The sequence below is a fragment of the Caretta caretta genome, chromosome 11 (assembly GCF_965140235.1).
Source record: "Caretta caretta isolate rCarCar2 chromosome 11, rCarCar1.hap1, whole genome shotgun sequence".
Taxonomy (NCBI): domain Eukaryota; kingdom Metazoa; phylum Chordata; order Testudines; family Cheloniidae; genus Caretta; species Caretta caretta.
This window is the reverse complement of record NC_134216.1, coordinates 18,875,710-18,898,262: the sequence shown is the minus strand read 5'-3', so window position 1 is coordinate 18,898,262 and position 22,553 is coordinate 18,875,710. Positions and strand designations below refer to the sequence as shown.

Sequence of the window (22,553 nt, the reverse complement as noted above, 5' to 3'; positions counted from 1 at the left end):
AACCTTCATTATCTTCTGATAATGCCAACTGGTAAACAGGCTGTAGTGTACTGACTTTGTATATGTGATACTGCCCTCTAGGTACTGGCCCACTCAAATAGTTGTGGGGTTTTTTTGTTTAAATCTTTTCAGCCTACAAGTTGGATGGCGTTAATCTTCGAGGATACGTTGCTTGGTCTCTCATGGACAACTTTGAATGGTTGCATGGTTACAGTGTCAGGTTTGGACTGCACCAGGTTGATTTTGAAAATCCAAACAGGCCCAGGACCCCCAAACGCTCTGCTGTGTACTATGCTGAAGTCATACGTAACAACGGGATCCCATTACCAAAAGAGGATGAATTTTTATATGGGGAATTTCCAAAGAATTTTTCATGGAGTGTAGCAACTGCAGCATATCAGGTTAGGAGATAATAGTGCCATCTGTGTATTATCAGTGAACAATTGATTGTTTTCAGAGGACACTCAAAGCTTTCATAAAATTGGGATATAGTAAAATTGGAGGAGCTTATAATAGCTAATATCAGACGGGGGAATGCAAAGACTCTTAAGAATAAGTATGTCCTAAAGTGGGGATTTAACTTCAAAGCCAGGAGATAACTTTTTATATAATTATAGATTGAAGGAGCCTGGAGAGCAGATGGGAAAGGACTTAGCATTTGGGACCAGTTTGCTCATACTCCCTTGAAAATTAGCAATGATGAAAATGCAGATGTAGCTTGTGACAGCTACCACAAACTCGAGAAGGACTTGGCTTGTCTGAAAGCTCTCCAAGTGTCTCACTATCGCTTTTCAATCTCCTGGCCCCGTGTTCTCCCAGATGGAACTACAAAGCATGTTAACGAAGCTGGATTAAACTACTATGAGAGGCTTATTAATGCTCTCCTTGCATCTAATATTAAACCTCAGGTAAACATCTATATATAATAAGATTTCAGGATTGTCACTGTGTGTGTCCTTTTGAAGCCTAGAATGTCTGTTGTCAGTGTGAAGCAATGGACACAGCTACGAGCATGGTTGAGAGGTCTTTTTTTTTTAGGATATTACCAGGTTCAATCATCGTTGGTATTTGCGGTCTGTTAGCATCCAATTTTTCAGTTTTTCAGCCATATTGGGCTTTTTTATGCATATGACTTTACACCTGTATGACAGTACAGACTTTCCAGCCCTACATTTTTATGATTCTGTTAGCTGAAGTCACCTCAAGAGGTTATCTTGTCCAGTCCCCCACGCTGAGGCAGGATTAAGTACACTTAGGCCACCATGACAGCTGTTTGTCTCACCTTTTCTTAAAAACCTGGAGTGTGGGGGATTCCCTAGGTTACCTATTCCAGTTCTTAATTACCCTTTTAGTTAGAAAATTGTACCTAATACCTAACTTCAGTCTTCACTGCAGCAAATAATGATGCTTGGACTGTGAATCCCATAAAAAGCTGTTAATAACAGTTTGATACCAAAAATAAAATTTTTCATTCTCTCAAATTGCCATGAGCAATCGTCCCTGAGTCCCAGTCCTAAGAGTTGCTGAACTCTCTCAATTTTTATGGACTTTAGGGGGAGTTGAGGTTGTTCAGAAGTCTTGCAGGATTGGCCCCATCTTTGTAAATAACAGAATCAAAGTTTATTTTCCCCTTCAAACGTTAAGCGCGTGAATGTCTCAACCTAGCAAAAAACAGGAATTTTCTTTAAAAGGGTAAAGAGAAACCATATATTTCCAGCTGCAGTCCTTGTGGTGTACAAAGTGGGGCTGAGAAGAGATGCTTGATGCTCAGGGAATCTTGGATGTCTTTTTTTTTTTTTTTTTTTTTTAAATCCCTAAATTTTATAGGGCTATCAATTCACTGTCTTGTATTGGGTGAGTGCGGGGAGGGGAGGTACCAGATTCTAATCTTAGCTTGTTTTGACAACTATTCCAAAACTGGTGTAGTCATCCACTTGGGTCCATCACTGGGCAATTGTGACTATTAATTATATTAGGGATCAAATCCAAACCTGGCACAAATAAGTGCAGCTCCACGGCTGGATTTTTCCCAGTGTCTGAAAAGACTGTAGAAGGGAGGAGGAGGAGGAGGAGGAGGAGTATTTGTTGTATTCGTGACCACTGTATTGAACTGCGCACAATACAGGCTTTGGGAGACTCCCTTTATGATACAGATCAATTAATGTAACTGCCTGTCAGTCAGCGATAGTCATGTGATGATAAATGCAGGCTTTTGTAAGTAAAGTCATGTCCTTTGTCCATTTCTTCATGAATGAGAGTGAATCAGTGGTTATCTCAGAAATTAGCTAGTGATGTTTGTAACTCTCTCTCTCTCTCTCTCTCTACATAGGTAACTATTTACCACTGGGACCTCCCACAGGCCCTGCAGAATGTTGGTGGATGGGAGAATGAAACCATAGTTCAGAGATTTAAAGAATATGCTGAGTTACTTTTCCAGAGGCTGGGAGATAAAGTAAAATTTTGGTTAACCCTTAATGAACCCTATATAATCGCAAATCTTGGCTATGGCTATGGCATATCTGCTCCAGGTATGGCTACTGTCTTTTAGCTGTGTTCTCCGGTGTGAGTGAGAAGGAAGTTCATAGTTATTCAGGAGACAAAGGATGATCTTATGGTTAAGGCACTGGATTGGGACTCAAAAGGTCTGAGTTCAATTCTTGGGTCTGCCACAGAATTTCTTTGTGACCTTGGGCAAGTCACTTTTATGTGTCTCTGCTTCAGTTCCTTAGTTGTAAAATGGAGGTAGTTTATATTGGGAGTTCCCAAAGAACTTTTCATGAAATATTGCTTCTGCAACATGTCAGGTTGGGAAATGACCATGCGAATTACGAGTGGACATGTGTATGCAGAAAACACACAGGTTTTATAAAATTGGGGTTTGTAAAGTTTTGCTTAATAGGGGCATTGTAAGGATAAAATCTGTTCTTGTGAGGTGCTGAATACTAGATAGGGTGATCAGATAGCAAGTGTGAAAAATTGAGATGGAGGTGGGAGGTAACAGGTGCCTATATAAGACAAAGCCTTGAATATCAGGACTGTCCCTATAAAATTGGGACATCTGGTCACCCTAATACTAGAGTACTGAGTGCCATATAATTATCCAGAGAGACAGGACCATACAGTACCTCCTGTGGAGACACCTGCATGTGAGGTATGGAACCTCTGCAGTGCATATGCATCGCATCCTTGAAATCATCCCCTCGTGGGAGAGTGAGACCTGCAGTTTCCCCACATCATGGATCTCCAGGAAGGGAAGAGTTTCCCTCAATCCTGTGGAAAGAGATTCTCTGTGTGTGTTGTTCTGGACCCCTCTGCCCTGCAGTTTGGCCCCTGCGGTGCCAGATGAGATGGCGTTTCTTCTTTTACTGGCAGTTCTAGTTGTTCTTTATGTGTTACTCTGCTGGAAATGAAGGCTTGGTTGTGGGAGCAGCCCTGTCTTACCTCATGAATTGCTCTCTCTTCAGGAATCTTTTCTAGACCAGGTAAAGCTCCTTACATAGTTGGGCATAACTTAATAAAGGCGCATGCTGAAGTCTGGCATCTGTACAATGAAACCTACCGTCCTAAACAAGGAGGATTAATCTCCATTACCATTAACTCTGACTGGGCTGAGCCAAGAAACCCTGACAAGCAGGAAGATATTGATGCTGCAAGGCGATATGTGCAGGTACACAGGAGATCTCACCAATACACCCTTTACTCTTTCTCACTCCCATATTCCTAATCCCATAGTTACTATGATGCAGAAATGCCTTGACCTGGATCACTGCCTTACCATTTTCCAGCAGATTGTTGCAGTGAACCAAGCCTAACACTGAGGCTCTCAATATCTTTTTCATGTACCAATAGTTTTAATTGTGTAGAACCTCCTTAAGATTTTTTTGTCTCCAAAGGACACCCATCCTCTCCTTGATAACACCCTGTAGCAGAGCAGTTATACAGTAAGCAGCAGAGAAGAGCCAAAATAGAAATACAGCACCACAACTTTGTTGTTCTTACTGATAACGTGAGGCACTTCCCTGCGTCTCTGTTTGTTCATTCATTTTAAGTTGCCGGTAAATGGTATGGCACAAATTTTGCCATTGGCTAATAGAATATTAGTTCATGACATTCTTGCATGGCATTCAGTTGGCGATGCATTATTTAACCCTCCCCCATCCTCTTTCTTATTTACTTGGCTTAGTTTTATGGTGGTTGGTTTGCTCATCCCATTTTCAAAAACGGTGATTACAATGAAGTGATGAAAACGAGAATACGGGAGCGCAGCCTGGCCCAAGGCCTGAGCGAATCACGGTAAGCGTCTGGTAATGTATTTGCTCATGTCTTGTTAACTTCCACCTTGCAAAATTCCACTGTCCTGGTAAGGAAGTGTGGGCTGGTAAATATTCATGATTATTTTAGAGCTGGGTGAAGTAGTTAGGATAAATTTGCAGTGACTCTTACTCCTGAGGTATTATGATACAGTGGTTAAAACAGTGGCTTCGCTGTAACTGATCCTTGGGTTCGATTCTAAACTAGTGACTGGTGCCTCCACCTAAAAATTTCCAAGTGACAAACAATATCTAAGGCAGGTGCAGTGCCAGTAAAACTCAGTAGGCAAACGACCTTCAGAGTGTCCTATTTATTATGAAAGGATGGGGAGGATAAAGAATTGGGATTCAGGGTTATGATGATAAATCGTATGAACCATTTTCCCTTTAAAATAAACCTGGCTAAGACCAGGAACATTCGGTAGCCTGCTTAGGTCTGCAGTGGTGGGATCCCAGCAGTGCCTCCTAGTCTGTAGTGACTCACATCTTCTCTACTATACAGTCCAGCTGTTACCTAGCAGTGGTTTAAAACCTGAACTCTAGCAATAACATTTTCATTTGTTTGCTGTCCAAGATGTGAAGAATGCCCCTAACACTCTGTAACCGCTCTCTTTGTCATATGACTACAGTGGTGCTAACTGGCCACTCCGTCTGGAATGGTCCCTTAGAATATGTGCTAGCTACTTACTCTAAACAACCGTGCATTTAGCTGTGGTGCTCCAAATACCTTTCCCAGACCCGAAGAAGAGCTCTTTGTGGCTTGAAAGCTTATGCCTCTCACCAAAAGATATTAGTGTACCCATCTTGTCTCCTTTAAGAAGGATAGCTTTGTCAGGGTCAATCCCTTCCCACTTGCACCAATTCACTGGTGTAGCTCAATCCATTATTCAGGAACACCAAATAAACTTGTATAAAAAAGTGCTCACCATCTGTACACAGGATTAAGTCTGACCTGTTTTGTGTTGAATATTTTACCTACTTGATTTCTGGCCTATGTAAATGCAATCTGTTAATTCTGTAAATGATCGAATGGAGAGGATATGGGATAAATGAATTTATTATCTTGATTAAATACATCTATAGGAGTTGCTGTATTCCCCTAGAAAGTTCTCTTTTGCTTTTGGGTTTAATGTTAAAACTATTTCCGCACATCTCATTTGCAAACAAAACAAACTTCTGAAAAATCACTTTCTTCAAGAGCTTCTTTGGGCTAACGACACAAACAGGCAGCTCAAAATTGTACATATGATGCCCTGCAGTGGAAGACGTAATGCTCCTATTCAGATGCATTGAGTGTTGCTTTCAACTGCTCTTAAAAATGATATGTTATATTAATCAGCTGTGAAAAATTGAAGCCTGGTGACTCAAGAAACTTAGTTCAAAGGCACCAGTCTGGCCAGATGGTCCATGATTCCATTGTGCTATCACAGCTTTATCCTGAGATGTTGGGAGGAACATCAAACTTCTGTGCTGCAGATCACCTTCCCTTTTTCAGAGTCTGGCTACACCCTGGCCAACATGGTGAATCTCTTCACTTTCACAGCATGGTATAGCGAAACTGGCAGAGGTTGCACTTGAGCTGTGCAGTATTTCTGATCATTTACCTCTGAAAAGGTAAAGGAATGTTTGCTGATAAAATCTGGTCTCGAAGAATTGCTTAGCATGCTCTGGAAAAGGTGTGATTTGGTGTCTGTAGTGCGTTAATGCTTGAGTTCTGTTCCCAGCTCGGGAAGGAGTGTGTCCTAGTGGTTGGAGCAGATTCTTGTGTTCAAGTTCCATTTCTGCCACTATCTCACTTTGGGCAAGTCTCTCAGTATTCCAGTCAATAAAATTGGTATTATGATGCTTACATTGGAGGCTTTTAAGTTGAATTTTAATCTTTCTTGTTTTTTCCTTTTAATGCAGACTCCCAGAATTTACCGAAAGTGAAAAGCAGAGAATTAAAGGCACATTTGATTTCTTTGGTTTCAATCATTATACCACAATATTGGCATACAACTTAAACTATACCTCTACCATCTCATCCTATGATGCTGATAGGTAAGACGTAAGCATAAAGTTATAGTCAAATAACACACACACTTCTGGAGCCTGTACCAATATGATCAATGTTAAACATTAAAAATTAACTTGACAAGCTTTTGGACTTTTAGACCCCCAGGACTTGGGCTAGTAAAATATTCACTGGGTCAGAAATTTGGGTACTGCCCAAAATTCAGGGAATAAATGTGATACTTGTTGCCCTTGCTCCATCGTCACAAGCTTATGACACTGAATTTTTAGCAAACACAGTTAAGAACAGAACCACTAATAAAGGAAAATGTGTTAGTCTACTCACATTTTTATATCAACTTCTGACCATCTTGAAAATGTTATCTTCATAGACTCTGGCTTTTGAGATGGCAGACTATACTGGTTTCTAGATGTCTTTTAAATGTGTAAAAAGAAAAGGAGTACTTGTGGTACCTTAGAGACTAACCAATTTATTTGAGCATAAGCTTTCGTGAGCTACAGCTCACTTAGCTGGAGCTCACGAAAGCTTATGCTCAAATAAATTGATTAGCCTCTTTAAGGTGCCACAAGTATTCCTTTTCTTTTTGCGAATACAGACTAACACAGCTGTTACTCTGAAACCTTTTAAATGTGTGTTTGTCATAATGGAATTCGTGTACCAACTACGGTATGATGCTTTAAGGGTGAAACAACTTAAATACTAAACATATATAAAGCTTCTTCTTTTAATATTAAAATAACCACCTGGCCTAGTTTTATATTTAATAGATTAGCAAATACGGGCTGCTTTTAACAACTTTTTTGCTGTATAGGAGGGGGAAGTACTGATAATTTCCTCTCCACGTATAGTCCCACATAAATAGCTGCTTTGTCATCAATGTATGGAGAGAGTTTTGAAAATAATTCCCATAACTTCAGTGAGAGTTGGGTATAAACCCCCCTTGATGACAGAGGGAAACCGAGATCAGAGGACCACATTCTCTGGTCAAGGAGGTTTTACACCTAGGATGACCAGATCGCAAGAGTAAAATATCAGCACACATGGGTGGGGTGGGGTGGGGCAGCCACAGGTGCACAGCCCAGACAGGAGCCATGGGGGAGGGAGGCACACAGGCCTAGGAAGCTGCAAGGGGGGTGTATGGCCCCTGCTGCAGCCCTCAACACAAGCCATGGGGCAGGGGCTCATGGCCCTGGCTCCAGACCCCAGCTGAAGCCACAGGGCAGAGGCGCATGATCCCAGTTCCAACCCCAGCTATGCTGCTGGATCAGCCCAACTGACAGTCACCTCACCTCCCAGCAGGGCTGGTGAGTGCAGCCATGGGATGGGACAGGGCATAGGCGAGTGAGTGTCAGGGAGGTCTGAGGGGGGGTGCTGGGCTGTGAGGGGGCAGAGGGCACTGGGGGCGGTTTGTGTGTTTTGGAGTCCTGGGTAGTGGGGGAGATCTCTGTGTGTCAGGGCGCTGGGCAGCGTGGGGCACTTGTAGTTGTGGTGCGGGGGCTGTGGAGGAGGACACTGGGAAGGGGGAGATGTGTGTGTGTTGGAGAACTAGGGGTGGTTGGCAGTTGTGGGGCACACTGGCAGCACATGGCCAGGCAGACCAATGTGCATCTGGCCATGCCATGCCATGCATGCCCCATTGCCCCTGGCTGGGCCTCCCCTTGCCCACCTCTAGAGGGCTGGGGCAGGGGGAGGAGATGCAGGGGTGGGGTCTGGGCAGTGCTTACCTGGTGCGGCTCCTGGGAAGCGGTCGACGGGTCCCTCTGGCTCCTAGGGACAGGGGCAACCAGGGGGCTCTATGCACTGCTCGTGCCTGCAGGCCCTGCCCCCGCAGCTCCCATTGGCCGCGGTTCCTAGCCAATGAGAGCTGCGAAGCCGGCGCTCATGGTGGGCGCAGCACACAGAGACTTCCCTGGCCACCCCTCCACCTAGGGGCTGCAGGGTCCTGCCAGCCACTTCCCGGGAACTGCATGGAGCCAGGAAGGGAGCCTGCCCACTAGGTGACCAGTCCAACCCCGTGCCAAACATCTGGACATCTGTAGGGACGTGGGACAAACAGCTAAATATCGGGACAGTCCTGATTTTTATCAGAACGTCTGGTCACCCCAATTCCCATTAGAGTTATGGGAATTATCTACATATATGGAGAGGAAAGTAAATTACCAGTATCACTCCTGCTATCTGTGAAAAGTTAACCACTGCTTTAAACTACATCAAACTGGACTCGGAAAGAGCTCTCAACAAGCAGGCATGACGATGGGAGCACATCATATAGATAGGAGGGATCTTTAGAGCTCACAAGCATCCTCTACCAATGATTTAAAAGACTGCAGAAAAACCCTGTCAAATTTGGTACTCTCTGTATTTTGTCTATTTTTTGCTTTTATGAGTTTTAATCGGTTGTACATAGAAACTCCCCTGAACTAAGTAGCTCTCTGAAGCCTGCCCATATCTTTGAAGCTTGAACCCTTCTGTAATTTTAACCAAAAACTATATACACTATGGATTCAGTCCTGCATTGTTTGTCCCCAAAATTGCCATTGATGTACAAGGAATGCAGGATTGAACGCACTCTCTCTTGGAGGTTCTAAAGTATTTAGCTATACATGTTAGAACCTCCAAGAGAACACTAAAACTAGATTGGATTATTTTAGGGTTAGGGTTAGCATTTGACATAGCTTAAGCCAGTGGCTCTCAGTCTCTTTCAAGGTAGACCACATCTTAATAGACTAGTGAGGTTCACCTCTCCACACCTCAGTCAGATCACACCTCATTCTCAAGGCCACCCCAGCAACTGCTTACCTGGGGAAAAGTAATACTAGAGGAAACTTACTGTGTTACTGTCTTTAATTTGTTCTTTGTCCCACCTTTTGCAAGCCAATTCTCTTTTAGGTTTTTATTTCACTCCCATATCATGGGTCGTGCCCTCCCATCCCCCAAATTAAAATAAAAATCAATTGCTCTGTTCCTCTCTCCCCTCAGGCTCCTTTCCTTCCCTTCTACCTGGTGGTTCTCTCAACCTTCAAATGCTACCCAGTTCCCTGCTTCCCGTCATTTCTGCTGTCTTGCCAATGCTACCTAGGTCTCCTCTCTCTTATTGTGCTGCCTGATTTCCCGGCTTCCCTGAACATTCTCCTCTCCCGGGGACAGGTCTTCGTCATGACTGCCAGCTTCAGTCCTATTGCTGCTTCTGTTATTTCAGTCCCGAAGACCCAGAAGTTGAAGGATAGAATTTGTCTGGCAGCCATTCATGTGATCTGTTAATATTTCTTGTTCATAAAGTTATCCCAAGCACTTCTATAGAGCATATACTGTTGAATCTGAGACAGTAAGCTCTTCAGGGCTTGTACAGGGCCTAGCACAAAGCCCTGACTGGAACCTTTAGGTTCTGCTGTAATACAAATAAATAATAATGTACAATTTGATCCTTGGCCTAAGCTGTTGGAGTTGGCAGAATAAGGTGTTTTATTATTGTTACATTCTGATTCTCATCCACAGAGGGGTAGCTTCAGTAACGGACTGGAGCTGGCTGGGCTCTGGTTCCTTCTGGTTAAAGGTGACCCCCTTTGGCTTCAGAAAGATCCTGAGGTGGATAAAGGAAGAGTATGATAACCCTCCAATTTACGTTACTGAGAATGGGATTTCTGAACGTGGAGACCTAGGCCTCAATGACACTTGGCGAATACACTACTACAAGAGCTACATTAATGAAGCGTTAAAAGGTACAGGTTCCTTCATCCCAATCTGATGAGAGCAGTACTTCTGATCAGAACGATGCTTTCACATTTTAACAGGAAACTTATAATGTAGTGCTCGTTCTTAGTTCAAGTAACATTGGCATCATCAAGGTTCTTGGGTCTTGTCTCTCAGCAGTCCCAATCTCCTGTGCCCATTGTTGGCAGAGGCCAAATACTAGGGGCTCTAGCCCTCCACAAGCAATTGACTCAGTACAGAATTAAGACCAATAACTTCAAACACTTGCCACCTAGTTCTGGACTTTTGTTCTTTGCCCCTCTATGTTGCATCATACTTTGTTTGCATATGATGTAACTAATCACAACTGCAGAGAGACAGTTCCTCTTTTCTTCAGGTTTCCCTGACGGAGCACTAAGCATGGCTGTGTATGAGACTGGCACCACCAACTACACCATGTATGTGCATTACTACTGCAGTGTACTTAGCTCACTGAGGACCACTGGAGGCTAGGCCCTTGTTCAGACTCCCATCTGTTGTGCCAGTTTGCTTTGCCATTCAGAACTCTTGTTCACAGTAGCTGGTGGTTTAACTGTCTGCCCAAAGGATGGTTTGAAGAGAATTAAGATCAGTTGTCATGTTGCTATTTAATACCTCATCTGTGTAAACACATACTAGCCTATAGTCAGTACTACCTGCTGTTGTTTAATGTTAATTATAGCCATGGGCAACTGGGATGGTGGTGGTGGAGTGGTATTCTTCCAAGCTGTACCCACTGCAGCTTTGCTAACCTCAAGAGATCATAAATCCTGAGATTTTAAAAGACCATATTGTGTTTTTTCATGTTTTGATTTGTTAAACTCCCCCTGCCCCTCCCCGGTATGTGTTTGATAACTAAATCTATTAGGCAAGACTATTTTGGCCCCCGCTTCAGAATTTCTCACCCCAACATCTACCTGTCCCCTGCCCAGCAATTAATTCTGGCCCCAGTTTTCTTCTTCCGGGGGTTCTTCATTCCCTTCTCTCTGGATTGGGAAGTTGTAGCAGAAAGGAGGGAGAGGGACAGAGGCACTATCCTGTCCAATTGCTCACAGGAGGGAGCAAAACCGTGCTGGGCTCTTTGTTCCCTCTTCCCTTCCTGTGAGAACAGCGAGTGGGGGGGAGGAACTCTGCTGGCTTCCACCAGGGTTAATTGTGCAAGGGGGGCAAGAGCTCATCACTTGTGAAAATAGTGAGAGAGCTGGCACTATTTGACATGCCCAGATGAGAGTTCTGATGGAAGATCATGCAGCTGTTCAAAATACGATCATATCCCCTCTTTATTGAGGGATGTCACAGCAGCGGTTTATACACTGTTTACAATGTGAAGGCTTTCTTCACAGTCTGAAAGAGTGTCACTTTTTTTTAAATGACAGCTTAGATTCTGGAGCACAGGATACCAGCCATCAGAGTACTGGTTCAATCCCTAAATTACACATCAAAGATAAAGTGAATGAAATAAGGATTTCCCTTTAACTGCTAGTTCTGAACTAAAATTAAGGATGGGATGAGGTATGAAATCTGGGGATATAAGGTAACTAATTCCTCCTAGACATGACTAGACATGGTGATCAACCCCATGGGAGAAAAAAACATAGAAATTGGGCTTGATTTTTTGCTCACTGGGCTTGTAGCTTTTTTTTTTAATTGGCTCCTGGCAAGCCGGGGCAAAATGGGGAGAGTGTCAGGGGTGCACAGCGGGCCCACCACAGTCCCAGATGGCACACGGGGAGATCTAGTCACAGAGTGTTGGGGTTCTTAGGGATTGGCTTATTTTGGCCTTGTTTTGAAATGGGATTAGCTTGATTTTTGTCTTATTGTGAAAGTCGGGGTACTTACTTACCATGTGAAAGTTGGCAACTGTGCTATGCATGTCACTTTGGTAGCATACTGAATTGCCTTCCATATTGACTATGCCAAGATAAACATATTGGATAAAAAGCCCTAAAATAAGTTAAATACCTACATGATGGTGCTTTCACATTTGGTGCATCTCAACAGCTGTTCTACTTGATGGTGTTGATCTCCGAGGCTACACTGCATGGTCTCTGATGGACAACTTAGAATGGGCAACAGGCTTTGCTGAAAAATTTGGTTTGCATTATATCAACTACACCGATCCCAATCTGCCCAGGATTCCCAGAGAATCTTCAAAATATTATTCATCAATCATACAATGTAATGGCTTCCCAGACCCAGCAAATGGACCACATTTGTGTCTCCAGCCACAGCCTGAAGGTAACTAACTAGAAACAGAACATAGGGATTAATATTAATGGCTAAGAGCATCCTAATGATTTCTACAATGAAGTATGTTACTTTGTAGAATTCCCTACAGCCCCAGCATAATCCATATTAGGGATTCAGTTACAGTAACTGAATAACTGAGCTCTTATTGGTGAATATGCTGGGAACTGATTATGTTGTACTACACGGGGCTGCTGTATATACCTTCAAATATTACTTTACATTTTTATGAATGGAGGAAAAACACTTTTTTGCTGCAGATTGAGAATATTGTCAAAACTAGGAATTTCAGTTCAGAGGAGTTGGGTCCATAACACCTAGAACCAGTTGAGCTAATTTATACAGTATGTAATACTTGTATGGCACCCTTGGCATACGTGAAGCTTTTCAAAACATAGGGATCTAGCATTCTTTGGAGAATGTGACTCTTTAAATGAAACACTTTCCTATCCCATAGATAAATGATCTCTACCTAAGCATGGCAGAAAATGAAGGTGAGACTGTAACAAAATAACTTTTGAAAATACCAGAAAACATATTCAGAAGTGGTTTCTGAGAGTTAGGTAAACAAAGGCTGTATAATCTAATGATTGGTGCCAGATTAATATTACTTTTTTTTTTTTGTGAGTGATAGATCTCCTTTTGAATGGTCTTAAATGTCCAAATTAAAATGACCAATTACTAACCTATTTTCCCCCACCTGTTGTAAGACAGTATACTGATTAGCTGCCCCCAAAGAACCACAAGTAAGTGAGGAGAAATCAAATAGTTGTGTACATGAAGTAGTTCATAAGAGGTATTGATGCCATTCAATTCTTGTCTTCCCAGGTACTACTACACCAACTGCCAGCACAATGGGGTCTGTGCACAATGCCTCCAGTGGGGAAGTACAATTTCTGGGATTAGATTTAACTTCACTGAATGCAGAAATAGGACTGTATGTGCTATTTGCTTTTGCTCTGATTGGTGTGTTAGGACTTGCTCTTTTTTCATACAAATATGGCAAGTTATCTAAAAGAGTGAGTAAACCATCAGGATAGAGTTAAGTAAAATGTACATTTTTGAAGTGTGTGCATGCAATGTAAGATGTTCCCTTCTTTAAAGTCTTGAGGGCCAGACACACAATACCACCTGTAGTTGTTAGCTACTGTTAAGAGGTTCTTCCATCTGTTGTCCCTAGCTTACAGTAACTTAGTTATACTATAAGTGCTAGTTGGTTAGTTTTGATTTTAAAAATGGATGTACATAAAAAAAGCTAAGCTTTGGCAAGCTCAAACTATTACAAAATGGGAATGCATTCATCAAAATTGTCCTCAAATTTCAAACAAAGCTTTCCAAAAAGTTGATTAGACTGATGTAGTTTACATCTTACTGTGCTTATCTTTCCCATTAATATCAGTAGGAGTCAGGTTAATATTAAACTTCTGATAATTGAAAAAATTAAAATTTTAGATAAAATGAATTTTGGCCTTGCTGAGTTTTTTTGTACTAGCACATATCACTTGTTGTATTAAGCACTTACACAGATCTAAAAAAATGCTTGCTATACTTACAAAACTTGAAGTTTGGTGTGGTAAATGTATGTTGTTTGCTTCTGTCACTCATCCTATTCATTCAAAGTTGGTTTCCTCCTTATTAAACATTCTTTCAGTTACAGCTGGAGTCCCTTTGTTTTTATTAGAAAAATTAAGCTGTCAAATAATCTTTCAGCCTTGCTATTAACAGTTCTTGGGCAACAGTGTTTTCATCTCAGTCCAAAGTAAAATAGAAGGTAATGCAAATGAACTTGTTTAAGCACAAATGTTAAATATTAAGAGTTTGTACATAAAAGTTGCTCTAGTTAAACCTAGTTAAAAGGTTGCTCTAGTTAAAAGGCATGATGATAAACTGATGAAACTTGGGGAGACACTTATCACACCTTTAATTAAACCAGTGCAACCCTGACCTTTAGCAGTTCTTAGGTGTAGACAAGGCTTCTCTTGCATGTAGCTGTTAACTCCCCTTTGTTCTTGGTGAGTTTGAAGGAAAGCTACTCTATGGGAGCTATTGTAAATGCTTTGGGCAAAGGATATCTCTTCATGGTACTAAGCAGTAATAATGTAACAGTCCCTCAGATATTCCACTTTACCTGTGGAAAAACGGTGTGCAGGTAGGTGGTAGACAGATCTAGTATCCCACAGCTTGTTCCCTTGAACCAACTTAGCACTATCCTGGAGTTACTTGCAGCTGCTAGAAGCAGAGTAAGTCTTGAAATTGTAGATGGTTAAAGCAGCTCCACAGCAAAAAGTCATTGGGAAATAAGGGATATACTTAACACTACACTTAATCCATTGGATTGTATGAAGTGTACATAAAAGGAATACTCTATAACACACTATCCCACAGAGAAATTATATACAAAATTGTTAGTTTTTTGAAAAACAGTTTATTGAGTGCTTGAGGATTAAAAACTACAAGGTTTTGCTGGCAGCTGCAGAAGCAAGAGAAAATTAAACATATCTGATCTGCTACCTAATGCTTCTGACACACTCAGCTTACTCACTCACTGGCCTACCAAGAACTTCATATTAATGCTGGGTCTTAGACTGCTGTAACAGAATCGTCCTAGATTAAAAAATGCCTTCCAAGATGGCAGTAGGGCTAGTAAATGCTGATAGAAGTTTCAAATGCTTTAAACTTTTACCGTATTAAATAGCATAGCACTTCAGTTTTGTATTTCAGTCATGGGATATGAAATAAAGTATTATATAGTTCAGGCAGTGTAACCCATAAGCCCCACTATCCAGCAGAACTTTTAGTTTCATTAAATCAAATAAGAAAAACAATGATTATTGCCCAGTTACTCAAAATTACATCTGTTGAGTGGAATTTCCATTCCAAGTATTATTTTCGTCTTCTCCATCATCTTGAGTCCTCAATCTGTAAATTTTTCCTTCTTTTTTAAAGTCCTCCCCACGCTTTTCCAGTACTCGTTTCCTGACTGCTTGCCTAGACAAAGAAAATTCAATTTAAGAACAGTTTCCATAACAGCAATTGCATTTATATTATGTTTTTCTATGCCTCTTATTTTGAAGTTGGCTCTGACTGGAACAAAGTTGCAATCTATTGCTTTCCTACAGACCACAGAGCTCAATTTAGCTGAAAATATTTGTGACTTTAGGAGCCATGCAGATCCTCCATCTGTAATAAATGGAAATGACCAACAAACCAGCCTTAAGTAGTTGATCTGATAGTGATAGAAAGCCTTTGCAGCTGCTGGGGGTAAGGAGAAGGTGAAGCAAATGAGAATTTCTTCAACTTTCACATAAGGTAACTTTCCTGTACAACCACAGTTTGAGAAGAGTTGAGGGCAGTACGGAAAAATGGAGGAGAGAGAACAGACTAGGAGACAGTCATCTGATAGTCTGGCACTGCAGCACTAACTCTCCCAGCCATTTTATTCTTTAAAGCAGCATTTCTCAAATGCAGCCACCAGGGGCTTTTTTTGTGGCCACAGCCTACTGGGCTGTGATGGGGGTGGAGGAAAGCAGTTGTCACGCCTTGGTGGTGGTTGCTGGGGCTTCCAGTTGTGCCCTGCTCCCTGCTCCCCTCTGGAGACACCTAGGGCACAATGCTGGAGGAACAGGCAGCTGGTGAGTTCCCCACCTTCCCAGGGTTGGCATGGAAGACCAGCTCCAGCCCCAGCTGCCTGGCTTTGGGTTCTGTCCCCTGGCCCCTCCCTGATCCAGGGCTGAGTGAGTCTACTGTAAAAGCAATACTTATAGGTTTGTTACTAGCTAGCAATAAATAAATTACAATGTTTTGGATGTGTATTTGTGCATATTTATTTGTTTTTCCTAAAGGTAATTAAGTATTTTAGGAAAAAGCATGAGTAGCCACCAGCAAGAGTTGGTGGCTGCACTCTGAGGCCACCAAATAATTTGGCCTGAGAATCCTTGCTTTAAAGCTACTGATTATGCAATAACTCTCAAACATCCTTAATGCAAGACTAACTAGCTCAACGGGGCACAAGTTCCAAGGTATAATCAAGAGCCTGATAGATGGCTGGGTTTGAGTCATGAATTCCCCTATTACTTCTAAGACTGCCTGCCGAAAGCTTATGGCCAATTAAATGTTAGTCTTTAAGGTGCCACTGGACTCAAGACAGATTAAGAGACTTGGCTTAGCCACCCATTTCCTATGTGATCTTGGGCAAGAACTGAACCCATGTCTCCAAGTTCCAGTCCAGTAGCTGATGCACTAGACTAGACCATCCTTCCTACCTCACTGTGGGCCAGCAGCAAGGATGTTTAAAAAAAAAAGATATATGCAGTTTTAGCCCTATGGGAGACAAGTCAGATCTGCTTACCTGCTTGGCTCCATAGTGGTAGATGGTGAAGGATTTGAATGTTCTTGTTGATGTCCTGCTCTTACTGTAGGTTGCGAGGGGGGAGGGCTGGTAAATAAGAAGTTGCTAATAAATCTCCAGCCAGCTATGAGTGGATACAGTATTATGCCCAAGAATTTCCAAAGATCTCCACCTGATGCCTGTACTACTGAAGTAGCAGGTCTTCCCGCCTATTCAAGAACAAAGGAAGTTAAGACATTTTAAAGAGCAACAGATTTAGACAGGATATTTGACATACCACTGGTTGAAAAGTAGCTAAATGCATATATGTAGTTGCTCAAATATTTCAGTTTGTCCTACATCTCCAATTCCACCACAATGACATAATGTGTGCTGGAAGTGAGTTCTGGGCACTGACTACACAAATGGGCAGCTGTCAGCTTAATAACTTAGAGCTGAATAAACTATTTGTGAATATTTTTCAAAACATTCTGCACCAGGTCTCCCAGTGACTGAGGAGTGCTACTGTAAAGGGTTGGCTGAGTGACTATGGGAGCACAGCAGGGAAGCAAGAAGGCAGTCTGGTCACTGGAGCCAGCATAGGCAGCAACATGCTCATGCTTTGGCATTTCACTACCAGTGCTGTATGGTGGTGATTTTGTGAGAGGCATTTTCATTGCTCATCCATGGGGTTTAAAAATAATGCCGATTTAGTTTTAAATGCTAGCCTGTGTCTAGGGCTCCATGAACATTAACTTAATTGCATTACAAGATGGCTAAGTGTACTAGGGGAAGAGAAAGAAAAGGCAAGGGTGCAAGTCTAAATTCTAAACGAGTCTGTTTTAGCAGCTTCTAACTGTTAAACATATTTACTTTCAAGTTTCCTAAATCCTGAGGGATTTAAATCTCCATTACAAGCACAAATCTCTATACAATCTTAACTATGGAGTTGTAACTGATGCCACTAATCAACAGCACACCATGAGGAGAGTCATCTTTCCAAACAGACAAAAAAATCTTGACAAAAATGTATTAAAGAATTACACTAATTGCCTAGGAAGGGTAAGGTAAAATAGACATTTAAGTCTAAACTGTACCTGTAATGAAAGATACAATATTGTACTTATTCGTGAATACTTGCCGGCAACAATACTATTGAAGCACTTGGTGCAAGCTCTAGCTCCAATAATTTCTTTCCATAATCTTCTTTGGTAAACTCCCTTCTGGGAAACATTGTAGCCAATGAAAAATTACCGTAAGTGTTGCCAACAGTCTGTAAGAATGCAACAAGTTAACATTTTTATATGGGTTATAACTTACATTCAAAGTATGAAGAGATTTGCCTCTTCCAATATGCTTTCCTATAACAACCCCACGGTTCTATTTCAAAATATGGGAAACCTTCACATAGGAAAAGTGCATGAGTTTTACATATTCGATTTCCTCTCTCGTCACTCACATTCTTTATTGGGTAGAATGGGTCTTCTCCCAAAAAAGAATTAATGCTGCTCTATTAAATAGACAGTAGGTGGTGCTGAAAAGGTTGCAATCAGAGCCCTCACTGTAAACAGGAAGGGAAAATGGAGTCCCTAGACTGGTGGTCAGACAAGCAGACAACTATGTGCCAGCTGTGAACCTGTTTACATTCAACATCCGGCAGCCTTTAAAGTCCATCTCAGCAGTAAGAGGGAGTACAGTACACAACTTTGAGCCCAACATTAAAAAAATTCAATTTCTAAAAACAGTGGTGAGTGTGTCAGTTGTTATGGATAAATTTAAGTGTTCTGGGATTACCTCTTCTGTAACTTAAAAATAAAGAAGACATTAAATTTACCTGTGCGGCAAACTGCCTAGCTTCTTCCAAGGGGGCTTCAGAAGGAAACTGATTAGTGAAAGAAGATCCATCTGGGAGGCGGAACTGAATTCTTGCTATAGCACTGTGGGAGACATTTCACTTTTAGTCAGTGCACACAAGAATTTCAGTCAAGTGTCCTTTAGCATTCAAATATAGAAAAGAATGGTTACACTTCCCTAAATTATTAAAGTCAGTCAGTATAGAGCCACAAATCTGGGGTGCGCAGGACCGAAGGCTGGAATGCTCTGGAAAATAGTAGTCAATGTATCACACATACACTCCTCAGAAATGAGCTTTAGGCGCAAGGTTGTATGAAAGGCCAAGAGTTCCAAACCGTCCCCCCACTCACTTTCTTCTACTTAAGTCATTTGATTCCAAAATAGGGATGGAGGTTAGATCTGTGTGAACAATCTACTCAAAGAGAAGGGTACTTACAGTTCAGTGTTGTCCACATGCATTCTATTGTTGGTACATGTGCCAGAGATCAGATTCTTTTGGGCAGCAGTGTTTGCTGAGGTAGCGCCTGCACCCTAGATGTCTTTGTGCTTCAGACCCAAGACATGAAGAGCAGGATAGGCCCAACCATCCTTCGCCAATACAGAATCCCAGGGGAGCAGGATTCTATCATAGCGGGGAAAGGGGAGGGGTCATGGAATCCATGTGGACAATACATCTCGAAGAACCTGCAGGGTTCTTTCATTCTTTGAGTGAGTGTCTATGTGGATTGTTGACTAACAAGCAGTTGTCTGTTTGCTTGGAGGTGAATATTAGAAGTCCTTCTTAAAGCATGACTAAGACGACAACTCTACCAAAGCAGGCATCCAATCTGGAAGCCTCTACCAAAGAATAGGGTCTTGTAAATGTGTGAACTGAGCTCCATGTAGCTGCCCTAGCTTTGAAAACTAGGGACACTCTTCAAACAGTAACAGAACCTGCCTGAGCTGTAATGTAGCTAGATGTATCTAACCTGGCCAACTCGTAACATATCTTTATACAGTTAGATACCCATTTAGATAATATGAAAATATTTCCTGACCTCTACAAAGCAATAGATTAAATGTACCTCTAAATGATTTTGTCCTAATCAACATAAAAGGACAATGAGCTTCCCTCAAGATTGAGTGGGGCTTATGGAAGAAAACTGGGAGATGAATGAACTAGTTTACATGGAACAACTGTGGACAAGAACTTGAGATGAGGTCTGAGAATGACCCTGTCCTTATGAAACACTATGTAGGGGGGACCCACCCTGAGGGCCTGAATCTGCCATACTCTGTGAGCAGATGAAATGACCACTAAAAAAAAAAAAAGGCAGTCTGCATAGATAAGTGATAACAGAACAGGTTGCTAAGGGGAGATCCATCAACACTGCTAATAATTTAATATTCTCAAGTATCATACTGAGGGAGTGGGCTCTAGAAGTGGTGGAATAACACGAACAAGATTCCTCAAGGTTCCAAGGAACATTACTACTGTAAACTGGAGGGAACAAGTGATAGCAGAGTGATGTACTAGATGGCCCTATTATAGAGCTGATTGAAAGTCCAGATTGCTTCAGAGCTAGAAGACAGTCCAGTATTGCTGAAATGACTGTTGTCAAGGTAGAGCTTCTATCCTTTCGAGCTAAACCAGCACTACAAAAGTGGAAAATACTAGTGTAGATGCAAAAGATACTGCTGGGCTTCTAATTCACATAAGTAAATATAACAGACATTTTACAAAATTCTAGTAAGTCCTCTGCACTTTTACATACTGATGAAAAAGACTGATAGATAAGTACAGTCAAGCTGCATGATAAAATCCTCTCTTTTTAACCTGAATCTATGATCTTACTGCCTATCATAGAGCCTAGGGCCCTAACCAGCACAAACTAGATGTCCATAGAAATAACGCATAAGTGAAAATAGGTGATGTAAGAAAACAAACCTGCTCCTGATAATAAAAGAAAGCCACATGTCTGTACGTACATCAAGTTGAAAAAATGAAAAACGGACAATAAGCTTCTCTAACTTAATGCACGGGGGAAAAAGTTGTTAATTCTGAATAAGATTTCTGTTTATTCCTGATCATATTATTTATCAGTCTGAGAGCCTCCATGAATAATGTGCTTCAAGCAGATAACTAGAAAATACACATATTTCTTGAAAGAATCAACAAGCTTACCTTACATCAACAATGTTTAATCATTCCAGCATAGTGTTATCTAGTAGATTAGGCTCCGGTAAAAAAGTGTCTACTTTAGAGACAAGGCTAGTAGTTTGCTCACCTCCCTCCCCAAAAATACACATTTGTATACTGGCACACTGTTCACCTTCTCTCCTTCTGAGAGGCTTCTCTTCTAGCTTCCACTTCAGCCTGCTTAGCTTGTTGAGCTGCAGCTTTTGCAGCTTCTACTTCTTCCTTTGTCTTTGCAAAACGAGCTGCTCTTTCAGCACGATCCTTTAATGCGACAAACACAAATCTGTTACCTTGTGCTGTAAAATGTGTGTTAATACCTGTTCAGACAGAGTAACTGACGCAATCTGCAATTAAAAATTTGCTCTTGACAAGAGCCGAGGAAAGGAGAAAAAGAGGCCAAGCCAGTCATGTTGCAGACACTGCAGGAGAGAAATACCTCCCCTCGCCTAACTGTTCAGCCTGTATCTTGTTATTTGATAAATTATTCATTCTACTGAATACTGGAATTCAAGCTTGTTCAAATTTTTCTAAAACAGATTTTGGTATAACACTAATGCAAGCCCTAATTTCTAATCACAGGAAGTTATAATGATGAAGTTCTGAGAATCATCTAGAACAGTGGTTTTCAAACTTTTTTTCTGGGGACCCAGTTGAAGAAAATTGTGGACACCCATGACTCAACAGAGCTGGGGATGAGGGGTTTGGAGTGTGGGAGGGGCTCAAGACTGGGGGTGCAGGCTCTGGGGTGGAGCTAGGTATGAGGGCTTTGGGGTGCAGGAAAGGGTTCCAAGTTTGGGGGAGGTTCAGGGCTGGGGCAGGGAGTCAGGGCTCTGGAGTGGGGCTGGGGAGGAGAGGTTTGGGGTGCAAGAATGGGTTGCAGATTTGGGAGGGGCTCAGGGCAGGGGTGCGGGGTTGGAGCGCGGACTTACCTCCAGCAGCTCCCGGTCAGCAGTGCAGCCAGGGTGCAGAGGCAGGCCCTGGAAGCGGCCAGCAGCAGGTCTGGATTCTAAGTGGAGGCGCGCAAGCGGTTCCGTGCAACTCTTGCCCGCAAGCATCGCCCCTCCCCAGTCCTGGGAACCGGCCAATGGGAGTGCGGAGCCGGTGCTCAGGGCGGGGGCAGCGGGCAGAGCCCAGTGGCCCCCCCACCTAGGAGCTAGTCCTGCTGCTGGCTGCTTCCAGGGCGCAGCGCGGTGTCAGAACAGGTAGGCACTAGCCTGCCTTAGCTCGGCAGCACCACCGACAGGACTTTTAATGTCCCTGACCAGAGCAAGGCGACCCATTAGTGAGTCGCAACCCACAATTTGAAAAACACTGATCTAGAAGGAGGCATTTCTATTGGTTGAGATGTGACTATTTAACAAGAAATGTTTTTAATTTTGAAGGCAACTGCGAAGATGTGGGCTTCAAGGTGATTTCACGCCATCTCTCTCTGCATTTCTAAACCACATTTAACAGTATGTAGCCACTCTTGTGCCCAGCGATGCCTCTCATGATAGTCTCCATATTGCTCACGTGATATTCAGAGAAGCTCTGGTATCATTACATTCGCTCAGAGACAGAATGAGAAGAGACACATCACTAGACTTTTTTTAAACATATAAAATTATTATTAGGGAACTAAATGCACAAAGTACTAGTAACCAATTCAAAAAATAGCACATCTCTCTCATGCCCCATTGAACTTGTTCTGGTCTCTGCCATATGCTGAGCTAATTGCTGCTTGGTATGTGAGAAAAAGGAACCTTTTGCTTTTGTTTGTGTGCACAATCCATTTTCAATGGATTTTTGTATAAAGAAAAACAAATTCTTGATTGCAAACTGAAAAATTGGATTCTTGTAAAAATCTACAGCCTACAGAAGCTCTGACAGCAGTAACCATTAACTGAAAGCACA

General features: G+C 42.1%; 2 protein-coding genes across 5 annotated transcripts in view; one reads left to right on the top strand and one right to left on the bottom strand.

The window, feature by feature from the left end:
• LCT (lactase) overlaps positions 1–13,956 on the top strand; it is a 42,678-nt gene extending 28,722 nt beyond the window's left edge. For 3 of the 4 annotated variants that reach the window (XM_048870340.2, XM_075117803.1, XM_075117804.1), the window contains 9 exons: positions 133–401; positions 618–908; positions 2,330–2,528; positions 3,465–3,667; positions 4,184–4,293; positions 6,216–6,350; positions 9,820–10,043; positions 12,055–12,291; positions 13,129–13,956. In XM_048870340.2, coding sequence (XP_048726297.2) covers positions 133–401; positions 618–908; positions 2,330–2,528; positions 3,465–3,667; positions 4,184–4,293; positions 6,216–6,350; positions 9,820–10,043; positions 12,055–12,291; positions 13,129–13,340 — 1,880 coding nt within the window. In that variant the 3' untranslated portion in view covers positions 13,341–13,956. Of the gene's footprint in view, positions 1–132; positions 402–617; positions 909–2,329; positions 2,529–3,464; positions 3,668–4,183; positions 4,294–6,215; positions 6,351–9,819; positions 10,044–12,054; positions 12,292–13,128 lie in introns of those variants that run through there. The other variant, XM_075117805.1, reaches the window with a different exon arrangement.
• A 746-nt stretch (positions 13,957–14,702) lies between these two features.
• UBXN4 (UBX domain protein 4) overlaps positions 14,703–22,553 on the bottom strand; it is a 33,599-nt gene continuing 25,748 nt past the window's right edge. Inside the window, exons 9-13 of the mRNA XM_048870376.2 lie at positions 20,794–20,921; positions 18,462–18,564; positions 17,769–17,900; positions 16,649–16,857; positions 14,703–15,288 (exon numbers count right to left, since the gene is read on the bottom strand). Coding sequence (XP_048726333.1) covers positions 15,150–15,288; positions 16,649–16,857; positions 17,769–17,900; positions 18,462–18,564; positions 20,794–20,921 — 711 coding nt within the window. The 3' untranslated portion in view covers positions 14,703–15,149. The remainder of the gene's footprint in view (positions 15,289–16,648; positions 16,858–17,768; positions 17,901–18,461; positions 18,565–20,793; positions 20,922–22,553) is intronic.